The sequence below is a fragment of the Gymnoscopelus braueri genome, assembly GCF_963280865.1.
Source record: "Gymnoscopelus braueri genome assembly, chromosome: 18".
Lineage (NCBI taxonomy): Eukaryota > Metazoa > Chordata > Actinopteri > Myctophiformes > Myctophidae > Gymnoscopelus > Gymnoscopelus braueri.
In genome coordinates this window covers 9,122,731-9,136,068 of record NC_137618.1, presented here as the reverse complement: position 1 = coordinate 9,136,068, position 13,338 = coordinate 9,122,731, and the positions used below count along the sequence as shown (strand labels likewise).

The window sequence follows — 13,338 nt, the reverse complement described above, 5'->3', positions numbered from 1 at the left end:
AATTACGAAAATTACATTTGAGTAGGCTACAACTGATTTATAAGGCATTTGTAGAATCGGACACAGGTCTTCGTTTAAATCATCTGGGGCAGTGTGGATCATCAAAGCCACTGTGGCCACAGCAGGGCAGATCATTTTTTGAGGGGCAGAAGGCCAAACTGAGGGACCACAGTGGCTATGGCCCTTCATGGCCTTCATGAAATCCCTGCCCCTGCTTTAAACGTTTCGAGTAGTTTTGAAGACATGACTGTTTTAAATGATTCTGTGTATTTTGTTAACTATGGGAAGGATAAAATAATATACAATTTGTCCAGTTGCAGAGGTTTTCCCATGTAGCCCTATCATTAAACACATGCAGCCAATCAAATTACACATCCATGAAACACTGTTCTACACTTTTAGGAAACCAAACGAATAAATTAGGTAAAAACACAGAGGAAGAGAAAAACAAGACAAAAAGGGAGAAAGAAAAAGATTATAGTGAATCATATGAAACTGGTGTCTACCCCCTGTCTCTGTCTGTCTGTCTGTCTGTCTGTCTGTCTGTCTGTCTGTCTGTCTGTCTGTCTCTCTCTCTCTCTCTCTCTCTCTCTCTCTCTCTCTCTCTCTCTCTCTCTCTCTCTCTCTCTCTCTCTCTCTCTCTCTCTCTCTCTCTCTCTCACTCACTCACTCACTCACTCACTCACTCACTCACTCACTCACTCCCCCTCTCTCCCTCTCCCAATCTCTCTCTCTCTCTCTCTCTCTCTCCCTCTCTCCCCCTCCCTCTCTCTCCCTTCCTCCCCCTCTCCCCCCCACTCTCTCTCCCCCCTCCCCTTCTCTTCCTCTCTCTCCCTTCCTCCCCCTCTCCCCCTCCCTCCTTTTCTCTCCCTCCCTCCCTCCCCTTCTCTCCCTCTCTCCCTCTCTCTCCCCCCTCCTCTCTCTGCCAGCTGCGTCAAAAGAGACGCATGACATGAGGAGCTAGTCTCTTCTTCAAAATAAAACGTGTGAAGTTGGATTTTTGTCTGAACATCTAGAATATGAATCACTACGGGGAATAGTCGGTGCATGTTGACTAGGCTACATACTGGCTACTGCAGGGTTACCCATGCAACACAAAAGTTTAAATCACACATACAACTGTTAATAACCAACAAAATTGGAAATCCTTAACCATGTTTATTCATATATTCATAAAGATGTTTAATATTTTAAAACTCGGTAATTGTGAGAGCGTTCCTTTTATTAATATATATTTTTTTAAATATAGGTAGGCCAACAGAACAGGTACAGGTATATTCGAAATCAGTACCAATCCAACACATAATCATGCATGTTTTATAAGATTAATGAATATAGATATTGACCAACACAAATAATACACATTAATACATATAACTATAACGAAAAAACATCACATGGATGCACCTGGGACGTATCATCAGTGTTGTAGCCTGGGGTCATAGGATGTTTCGGGTCTCGCAACATACACCCTCGCCCAGGTGACCCAGCCAGGGTTGATCAAGCCCCGACTTACGTCCCAGGTAGCTACCCACGGTCAGTCCTAAATAGGGAAAGACAGGGCCACTCAATACGCTTGTCCGAAACTACTCTGCCAGGAATGGGGGAGAGCGGAGGCTCTGGCACGTGGAGGGGCTAGGCTGGATGGCCTCCTGGCCGGGCTCCTCCTCCGTCTCACCAGGTCCAGGACCTGAGCGTTGCACCAGACTCCCCCGCTCCAAACATTTCATTCTGGTGTGATGGTGTCTTGGCCTGTGGTGGTACTGCAGGCTCCCTTTGCGTCTTGCTTGAATGGTCCTCCTAAAGGCCTCACCGTGGATTTGTTGGGCTTCTTCCTCACGGAAGACACAGACTGGGGCGCTAACCCAAACTGCTCCCGGATGCCGTCTACATTCCGGCTGTCACCCGTCTCTCCGGTGGTCACCAATCTATTCCTGGTTGTCACGTAGTCTATAAATTCCTATGAGCCACTATAAATAGAATAACTATAACGAAAAAACATCACATGGATGCACCTGGGACGTATCATCAGTGTTGTAGCCTGGGGTCATAGGATGTTTCGGGTCTCGCAACATACACCCTCGCCCAGGTGACCCAGCCAGGGTTGATCAAGCCTCGACTTACGTCCCAGGTAGCTACCCACGGTCAGTCCTAAATAGGGAAAGACAGGGCCACTCAATACGCTTGTCCGAAACTACTCTGCCAGGAATGGGGGAGAGCGGAGGCTCTGGCACGTGGAGGGGCTAGGCTCTGTGGATGGCCTCCTGGCCGGGCTCCTCCTCCGTCTCACCAGGTCCATATTACTAAATTCCCCTATCTCCAGTGGTGGAAAGTAACTAAGAACATTTACTCAAGTACTGTAGCCTACTTAAGTACAATTTTGAGGTATTTTTTACTGTACTGGAGTGTTTCCAATTTTCAATAATTTGACTTCTACTCCACTACAAAAGCAAATATTGTAATTTTTACTCCATTAAAATTACTTGAAAACTTTAGTTACTAGTTACTTTGTAGATTTTGATTATATAATTTGAAAATAGCAGATCTACAAGCTCACAGCGTTGTGAGCTTGTAGATCTGCTATTTTCAAAATATGTTTATACATTTGAGAACTTGTGAAATGGGACATTCTGCATAATGAGTTTCTGCTTTTGGTACTATAAGTACATTTTTGATAGCAATACTTTTGTACTTTTACTCAAGTAGGCCTACATTTTGAATTCAGGACTTTTACTTGTAACAGAGTATTTCTACATTGCAGATACTTTGACTTCAGTAAAAAAAAAAAAAGTACTTTTCCCACCACTGTATATATTAATAACTTAATATTTTACAACTCGGTAATATTGTGGGAGAACTCATAGAGGTATAATATAACGGGAGAACTGACTTTATTCTGAAGTCGTGACCGGAAGTCCAGCGCTGGTCCGTGATGTCTAACTTGACCGTCGCTTCTTTTCTCTGCATATCAACTAAAAAACGGTTTAGTTGTGATTTTGTTGTTTTCTCCAGAAAAACTGGACCGATTAAGCTTTTATCGGTCTTTTACCCAGTGTTCCGATCCCTGTGTGGGGTTTATTTTTTTTATTGCGATCATTTATTTTTATTTAACAATCTGTGTCGGGTCGGTAGATTTATTTAGATTATTGGGGACATCGGGGGGAGAAAAAGAACAAGTAACATTTGTTCCAACTGTAGACGTTTCTCCGCCGCCCTGATCTCCACAATGTCTGCCTGAGGTAAGAAATACAAAGCTTAATAATAGACACTGATCGAGGGAATCAATGTGTGTGTGATCAGTAAAAGGGGTAAATAAAAATGTAGGTCATTGTGTCTGTGGGCCATCAGCTGCAAACCAACCACAACCCCCTTTATTAATAGGTTTAAAACATGATCCATGCGATGTGATCGGCGTTTCTTATTGTGTTGTCGTGTTTTATACTGTATACAGATGATCTGGTTTCACGTAATATTTGATATAAATGCTGTAATATATCATTATAATGTAATGTAGTAGGGTTAGTCATAGCTCTGGTCCATAGTGTTAGAAAGAGTTTATACGCTATGTTACTTTAGAGCCGTTGCCCCGAACACCCGCGGTAGAGCAGGCTAGCGCAGCCTCTCGTCTGTAGTAAAAAAAATAAGAAATACACTTCAGCTACTCACCAAAACAAAGATGGTTTTAAGAAGTTGAAAGCCTACTTTCCATAGTGGGAACACTCTGAAGCCCCCCACCTCACGTCTAAAATACACTTTTTGGACCGTAAAGAAAACATTCCACCGGATGGAAACATTTGTTTTAGTTGCTCCACTGCGCCCTCTACAGATCTGGCCAATGGAACTTTTCTATTGACCAGATCTGTTGGGGGCGCAGTGGAGTTTTTCCTTCCGGTGAAATATTTTTATTTTCTGGCCAAAAAGTGTATTTTAGACTCCAGGTGGGGGGCTCCGAGTGTTCCCACTATTGAAAGTAGGCTTTACACTTCTTAAAACCGTCTTTGTTTTGGTGAGTAGCGAAAGTGTATATATTTTATTTTACTACAGACGAGAGGCTGCGCAGCCTGCGCTACCGCGGGTGTTCTGGCAACGGCTCGAAAGTAACATAGCGTTAAGGAGAACTCCTGCTATGGACCAGAGCTAGACTGGAGAGACGGTGTCTGGTGTCTTCAATGACACATTCTGTGGGTTGTGTGCACTAGTGATGATGTGGATTATCATCATCCTCAGACGCCCTAATATAGTAATTGTTATTTAAATGATTGTGATGATTAAATATGGGCAGACAGAGCAGTGCAGGTGGTTATTTATTAATGTGTGTTATTAATTGGGTCGTAATAATATGTGTCTGTGGGGGAAATTACTCGAGCCAGCGTTTCAGATTTGGGTCCAATGCTGCAGTATGAGTACTGCAGCACTGACCTCAAATAGCCTGAAACGTGAACAAATAATCATATAATATGGCCTAAAATGACCTCTTTTGTTATATGAAAAAACTGTTCATGTGATGTTAATGCAGTGGTGATAATATAAAGTGATAATGCATTACTTAAAGTCAAATGGCTCAGTGGTCAACTTAGCTGAATGGATAATGCTACATTAGAGAAAACTAACAATATTCATAATACATATAAGTTAAGTATATACCTATGGAAAGGACAGGCTTGAAACACGTGTTAAAAACAGCTGAGATGTTTGTTTTTTTAGCAGAATCTCCAGGACAGATAGCATTCTGCATTAGCCTGGAAAGGCTAGTAAGACCTCAAGCAGCATGGTCAGAAGGGGCAATATAAATACCCCCTGATATCTCAATTTACCCTTTGACCAGGGCTCCAAATGTATCATTTCTGAGCAGAAGCAATATTTTAACATTTATTTACTTGCGTTTCACCACAACACAATGATGTTCCTAAACCAGTTAGAACAAATAAAAACAGGCTAATATTATTTTTCTTTCTTTTTATTACATAATTTGTTATACATTCCTATTCATATTGTCCTTTTATTCAGGGTTAGATTCACTGAGCTCAAATGTCCCTTTTCAGCAACGCCCTGCTCCACAGTCATACAGCTACATGCATAGCCTCCTGGGAGCTGACCAGTACAACCACAGTGTTGTACTGGGAGCTGACCAGTACAACCACAGTGTTGTACTGGGAGCTGACCAGTACAACCACAGTGTTGTACTGGGAGCTGACCAGTACAACCACAGTGTCCAATGTAACCACAGTGTGTTATAATGTTGTACTGGCAGCTGACCAGTACAACCATAGTATTGTACTGTTGTACTGGGAGCTGACCAGTACAACCACAGTGTTGTACTGGGAGCTGACCAGTACAACCACAGTGTTGTACTGTTGTACTGGGAGCTGACCAGTACAACCACAGTGTGTTATAATGTTGTACTTGGAGCTGGCCAGTACAACCACAGTGTGTTATAATGTTGTACTGGGAGCTGACCAGTACAACCACAGTGTGTTATAATGTAACCACAGTGTTGTACTGGGAGCTGACCAGTACAACCACAGTGTGTTATAATGTCGTACTGGGAGCTGACCAGTACAACCACGATGTTATACTGTTGTACTGGGAGCTGACCAGTGTGGATGGATGTATATTGGCCACAGAGTAGCTCCACTGGAGCAGTTAAAAGTCATAGTATGTAACTTTGCCTTGTGTTTACATAACAAAACAATAATGACATATTTTACCCATCATTGGGTCAAACACATGTCTGTGACCCGTGGTAGGTCCCCGTAGAGGTCCACATCAGAAACGTGGACCTCTACAGGCAGGGTACCTACCACGGGTCACAGACAAGGTCAGAGAGGGCTGGGCACTGCGTCAGGCACCCGGAACTGGCGGCAAGTACACTGACTCTGTGGGAGTCAACCCAGGCCAAAGCCAGCAAAGGAAATAGGCGCCCCACCTACATAGATGCACTGTGGCGCGACAGCGAAGCTAACAACACTGCAGAGCTCAGACAGGAGGGTGTGGAGGGCAGCGATTCAGGAGTCCTGAGTTTGTGTTGGCTAGACCGCACTCTTGCATCACATCGCACCCATCGTTTTCCCTCTACACCAGCAGTCATCAGCCACTGGAGTAGTGTGTTTTTTTAGGTAGACAGGGACATGTTTTTGGGCAACCAATACAAAACTGTGACATGAGTCATGACCCTCTTGACTGTATTTTCTTGTTTTGGCTGCTCAAAAACATCCCTGTCTATCAAAACAAACGGTGAAAACACCAAAATACAGAGAGAGGGCTATGTGTTTCTGCAGGTAAACACCACCACACTACTCCAGTGGCTGATAACTGCTGGTATAGAGGGAGATGATTGGTAAAAATGTTATATATTGTTTTGTTATGTAAACACAGGCCAAATTTGCATGCTATGCCTTTGAATGTGTGCAATATCTATTATGCTCAAAAACACATTATTTAAGTGCTGCTAAGTGCTGCTGTTAACATGAATAATAACAAGACTGGCACCTATATGGACATGACTTCATGTGATCTCGGACTTCATGTGGCCAGTCTATGATGCCAGTTGTCTATGACGTATGATTGATGACTCCATATTTGGGAAAACTTCAGCGCAATTAAACCCCTTTTCAACAGATGATGTCATCCATGCCCACATTTGGGCAATCCGAGCCCCTTTGACTTCCATTATAAGAAAAAGTTAAACGTTTGAAAAAATATAGAACATTTGTGGGATTCTACATTAGCCCACAAGAAATTTGGCCCTGATTGCTCCAGCGATTTCTCATAGAAGTCTACTTCTTTCAGAGCCATGACAAAATAACGTGATTTCTTCATATTTATTGTCCATATGAAAATGTTATAACTTCCAAATGGAACAGGATCACTCTTTGTTCGTAGCCTTTCTCCAGACATCTCAAAATACCCCCTCATATAGCAATAGGAATATAGGATATCTATACCCCTGCGCCCCTGGCATCTCATTATATCCCCTGACATCTCAAAATACTCTCTTCATCTCAGACAGAAGGAGTGAGTGAGCAGTAGATGATAAACAATGTATTTCTCTACAACAGGAGATAAACTCAAGTCCTGTCTTCTGAAGAATGTCGATGGTCAACATGGAAGCAACCAACATCCTCCCCATTCTGAAGAAGAAACTAGCCTTCCTCTCAGGTAACACACGCACGCACACACACACACACACACACACACACACACACACACACACACACACACACACACACACACACACACACACACACACACACACACACACACACACACACACACACACACACACACACACACACACACACACACACACACACACACACACACACACACACACACACACACACACACACACACACACACACACTCACACATTGTGGTGGTGTTGGTACTGTAGTCATGGTGCCACTTCAAAGTCACTCACAGTTTTGCGGGCGTAGGGGTATGGGTTGACCATAACATAGCATTGTGATATTGTGCATGTGATGATGGTAGCCACTAGGCGCAGCAGAGTGCTTGATGCTGCCCATAGAGGTACAAAATAACTAGAGTGGTAACCGGAAATCTCCGCCCACTCACTTCTATGGAGTTGCTCGGCCAGCGCATATTCCCCTTTTCCCCCTTCTTCCGTGTTTGTTGACGGTGATGTCGCAGGGCTCATCCACGTCGTCTTGAATGCGTAATGACACCTCCGTGCGCAACCCTGTGCGCAAGCTTGTGAGTCGCGCCTCATTCATGTACAGTATCTGGTCCCAGCCGTGGTAAGCTGCACTTCCAGAGTCCGCCACGAGGAGAGCCACGCTTTACTTATCCCTCTCGGTTGTGGGGGCTCGGGTACCGTTATGCAAGCTTCACAGTGCAGTTGTAGGTTATGCCTACTCAGCGACAAGTTACTTTTAGTTTTCAGTTGTTTATTTATTTATTACACACAAGAGCGGTCGTTGAATACTCTGTGGTCAGACACTCTGTGGTCACTGTTGTGAATAACAGACCGCTGTACAACTTTCTGTTTCAAGTTAATTAGTTGAAAGTAGTCTGGGCAATCTCCTTACCTTAATAATCAAATTTAGCAGAGTCTGGGGGCTCAAATCTACCACGGTGCATCTGGCTTTGTCGAGCGTCTATACATTATGACCACTTTTGGGCCGTGTTCAGGGTGGGGAGGGTTTGTCACTACACATACTCCTACGGGCTGGGGCGGCACCTGTCAGCAGGTAGTGTTTGGCGGGACAGAGGTGCTATGTCCTCCCGTTGGAGGCTCCTCAGTTCTCACTGGCAGGTCAGCCAGTGGTATACAACAGCAGCGACAACAAACAGAAATGTGTGTAAGAAGGAATTAATTAGCATAACGACTACAATAAGCCTCTCCGACCTACTTCCGTTGGTTGACTGGCGTCCCCCAGGGCTCTATACTCGGTCTGTTAGTATTTCTCTCTACACCAAATCACTTCACTGAAAATAGCCATGCATAAGCTTACAGCATTGTGAGCTTGTAGATCTGCTATTTTCGCTGAATGTTTGCCGCAGAATCGGGACGCTAGAATGCAAGTTTTTATAAGATCATAGGACATTATTGGATGGGGCAATATTGTAGTATTGTAGTAATATGGACACTCTTGTACATGTATTGTTTGTTGTTATATGTTGTTATCAAGGCACACAAATCTACAGTAACATAGACTTAACATTTTGTACAATAATAACAATGACCGGTCGGTATTACACCATCTTACTCTGCTGCTAGGCTACTGTAGCAATACAAGCTCTCAACAGCCACTTCTGCCAGCATTCACCAGTAAAAAGTGTGACAGTAGATGACAGCAGGCTTGTGTCACATACCTTGGCGTTGCTCTGTCTGGATCAGTCACTCTCAGGATGGATTTATTGCAGAGAAAGTACTATCCAAGAGTGACTGTGAACTCACGTTGCTGTATCGCTGAATGAGGCTGTTTGACATTACAATTACAAACTACAGTGCCAGAAGTGGCACTGTAGTTTGTAATAATAATAATAATAATAATAATAATAATGCCTTTTCTGCATGGTTCAGCGGCTTGACAACGAAGATACTGTAAGGAACAAGAAGGCAGGTTGTGCAAAATAACATCAGAGATGCGTCGAAAATGTACCGGCTCCCAGAGCTCATAGAAGGTGGGCCTGCTGCCTGTACATGTGAAACTTAAACCTGTGTATAACATCATCAGTGGCGCTGCTCCCAGATATCTATACTAGAGCCAGACGACCGAGGCCGGAGTTTTGAGTCCTAGAGCACCAAATACCAATGTTTTGACATTTGACATTTTCTATTTGAGACCGTTTAACTTGAACCTACTAGATTTAACCACTTAAGCCCTATTAGCTACTACAAGCTGACAACGCCTAGCATGCTTATAGATTGGCTATATTGGAAACATTTTTAAAGGTTAAAACTCAAGTCGGAACACATCGGCTGCATAATTCCCAATGCCGCTGCCATCCAAAAAAGTCAAATGACTCCCCTTATATGGGCCAAACTGATAAATCTGTCTCTCTAATCCATGGTTCATACTGGTGCACTACACCAGGGTCTGTCTGTGTGCGCTCATGCGAGGCGCCACGAGTGAACGGCGTCGCTCTGAGCTTTTTTAAATACAGGGACCTTACTGTGGACCAGCCTTCCACTTATCGTCAAAATGTCACCATCCAGAGCGATTTTTTGAGGTCAGGTCTGGGCTTATCTCTGGGCTATGATAACCAGTTAGGAAATGACAGGCTGGTATTGTATGGCAGTGGTTCTTAAACCTTTTCATGTCAAGGACCCCCAAAATGAAATGTATTTGGCTGCAGACCCCATCTAAAAAATATTTTGTGCCAGGGACCTCTAGATTTGAGTTAGAAATGTTCACTTTAAACAATGTGCACAACTTTTCACGATTTTTCTAAAATAGCAGATCTATAAGCTCATAGAGTGGCACAAAGTGACGCGCTATGAGCTTGTACCCCCCAAGGACCCCCGAAGGTATCCCGGAGGGGTCCCCGGACCCCACTTTGAGAACCAGTGGTGTTTTCATTGTGTTTTTTGTTTATGTTGTGTTGTTATTGTCTGTCCTGTTCTCCTGAGATCACAGACCATGTTAGAAACTTAAGTATTTCTCAATTTAGCATTCTATCCCTTGGGATTTGTCTTCTTCGTCCATAAAATCATAATATAAATCAACCGATCAATCAGTCAATAGCATTACATAGATTTTTACCCGTATCGGTACTTCCGATCGACAATGAGGACAAACCTGACCACAACATGCTATGTCAGCAGACTGCTGGCCCGCCCTGGAGAGATGAATGCAGTGACCTGCAAAACACCAGTTATGAAAAATCAATGACCTGGCTATGATATGTTGTCTATAGCCTAATTAGTAGTTAGACATCGGCAGGGCTTGATTCACTGGGGCTGGGGGTGGGAATCCATGCCTCGAGACATGGAGGCATGTTTTTTTCGTACATTAATGTCCTACTTCATCATACAAGAGTGTCTCACAAAGGTAGTGAGAATTAGTGGTGGGAAAAAAAAGTTCATTTCAGTGAACGAACGATTTTGTTGATTGTTCACGTTCACGGCAATGATTCGTTCACTTTCTCGTTCAGTAGCACTATTTTCTAGTGTTCAAAATTTACTCGAGTAAAAGTACAAAAGTATTGGCATCAAAATATACTTAAAGAACCAAAAGTAAAAGTACTAACATATTTGAAAATAGCCGATCTACAAGCTCACAACGCGTCGCATCGCGTTGTGAGCTTGTAGATCTGCTATTTTCAAATAGCCTAGGTATAAAATAGGGCTAAAGTGGTTAATGTGTGTTTTTATAATGTGTGTAAAACACCATCGCGGGAGCGTTTTTTTTACGTCGCGCGCGAACGTAACAGTTTAACAGAAAGTGAACGAGCTCGTTCACTTTCACGGCAAATGAACTAGTTCTTTTGAACGAATCGATCATGAACGACACATCACTAGTGAGAATAGCATATCGTTGCTGTCGAGCAGAAACCTCTTATGTCCATATTTTAACTTTTTTGTGTTTTTTTCGCAAATGAATGCCTTACTTGATCATACTACAGGGTCACGCAAACGTTTACAAAATCTAACGCATCGCTTCGCGCCGCGCTTCGAGTTTGTAGATCTGCTATTTTTTTATTTGAATCCTGAAAATTAATAGTTTTGTACATAGGAGGTGTACAAAACGATACAGAGACGATATCTACAGTACAAGCTCACACAACGCGTCCCGATGCCACGCTGTGTGAGCTTGTAGATCGGCTATTTTCACTATTTGAATTTGAAAATGATAATGAAAAAATGAACTGTTTTGGACAAGGTTTCCACCCGACAACAACGATATGGATGGGACCAGGGGATATCTGCATCTGTATTGTGTGCAGTTTGAAAGTGAAGTTGAACTTTACATTATGAAAGCATGAGGACGACATAGAGAGAGAGTAATAATAATTTACACATAGACACCAAACAGCAAAGCCATGTCTCTCTTCATTCCCTGGATTTTAATGGTGACTATTGTTTGCAAATCAGAAAACTAATCTGAAAAATCCCTTTTTGTTGCTGCATCGATGCGTGTGGTAATAGTCTACTGTCAAGGTCAGGTGCTGTGTCATGGTTCTTTCTCATTTGTGGCTGAATAACTGAATAAGATTATATATGTTAACTCATTGGTTCTCAAAGTGGGGGGAGTTTCAGGGGGTCCCCAGCTAAATGATAGATAGTGAGGAACCAAATGGACCCTTATGAGTCTGAGAGTGTACATTCTCAGAGTTAAATTAACATTGATTTTACTATATGAATGGGGGTCCCAGAGATAGAAATGCCATTAACTCATTCACTGCCAGAACTTTTTTATTTTTGCGTTACAAACTGCCAGAGATTTTTCATAGAAAAAGAAAGTACTCAGGAGCCAAGATACAAAATGTTTAAGTTTTAAGTTAACAAGGAAGTGGATTGGAGTCTAGATCTTCAACAAATCATATCTCCTTGGTCTTTAGGTTAAAAATTAAATAAATAAATAAGAAAAAAAAAAGAAAAAATTAAAAGTCGTTTTAGTCGTTCTTGGCAGTGGGGGCTTAAAGGACAAAAGTCGTTTTAGTCGTTCTAGGCAGTGAATGAGTTAAATGGGGGTCCGTAGCCTAATGCATGTCAAACTGGGGGTCCTTGAAATTAAAATGGTTGAAAACTCTACAAAACACTCACTGCTAGAGCTGTAGAAATCTTCTCTTATGGGGGTCCTTGGCATATCTTTTCAAATGGGGGTCTTTGGGCTAATAAGTGTCAATTTGGGGTCCTTGACATGAAAAAGTTTGAGAACCACTGTGTTAACTAATAGTAGGCTATAGCCCATTTCATTCTGTTGTTTTCTCTATTAGCCAAATTATGTCTAAGCTGCTGAGGAAGGCAGAAGCCAAAATGTTTGTCTTCTTTGGTTGTACATCACAGGCCTGTTTTGGCAATAGATTTTGTTCACAAAGCCAAAAGCCAAACAGTAATGTCATTTTTATTTAGTTCCAAAGGTCAATGCCAAAAACACAATTAAATCATTAATTGCAATTATTTGTAAGTAATCGTCAGCTAAAATGTTGTGATCATGACAGCCCTGCATCTCACTGCCTTTCATGTACATGTCTGTGTTCATATAAATGCTGACGACAGTCATTAGGCCCCCCCCCCCTCTCCCCCTCTCCCCCTCCTGCAGGTGCTGCTGTAGCCAGCATTTTACGAACACCAAAGTCATGAGTTCCAGCCCCCAAATTCAGTGTTGCATGAAAAGACAATTATGTTGCATAATTACAATGCATAATAAGCATGTTACTTATTTGTACACGCCCTGTAGCAAAGACAACTTGAGGACAACCGAACATTACCGTCTGTCAGCAACTGCTAACTGTAAAAGAACAGCTGTCAGCGATCTGATCTGTCACTGTTAGTTCTTGCAGGTTTACAGATGACATATCTCCCTGGGTAAATCCTACCAGACCGCACCAGAGAGCCGGAGAATGGCTACTAGAGCTGTGACCATCAATTCATTTCTTAGCGATTATTCTATTCTTGATTACTTTTTTGATGAATCATCTGTTTCTGTCTGTCTGTAGGAGGGAAGGACAGACGCAGCGGCCTCATCCTGACCATCCCTCTGTGTTCAGATCAGACCAGCATGGAGGAGCTGAGTACAACACTCAATTACCTCCTGTCTATACCCAGGTACACACATACCATAACATGCACGCATGCACGTGCGTACACATACACACACACACACACACACACACACACACACACACACACACACACACGCACACAAT

At 42.8% G+C, this 13,338-nt stretch overlaps 1 protein-coding gene across 1 annotated transcript in view; it reads left to right on the top strand.

Annotated features, from left to right (window-relative positions):
- The first annotated feature begins 2,979 nt into the window (after positions 1-2,979).
- sestd1 (SEC14 and spectrin domains 1) overlaps positions 2,980-13,338 on the top strand; it is a 29,127-nt gene continuing 18,768 nt past the window's right edge. Inside the window, exons 1-3 of the mRNA XM_080456787.1 lie at positions 2,980-3,239; positions 7,059-7,158; positions 13,129-13,237. Coding sequence (XP_080312913.1) covers positions 7,089-7,158; positions 13,129-13,237 — 179 coding nt within the window. The 5' untranslated portion in view covers positions 2,980-3,239; positions 7,059-7,088. The remainder of the gene's footprint in view (positions 3,240-7,058; positions 7,159-13,128; positions 13,238-13,338) is intronic.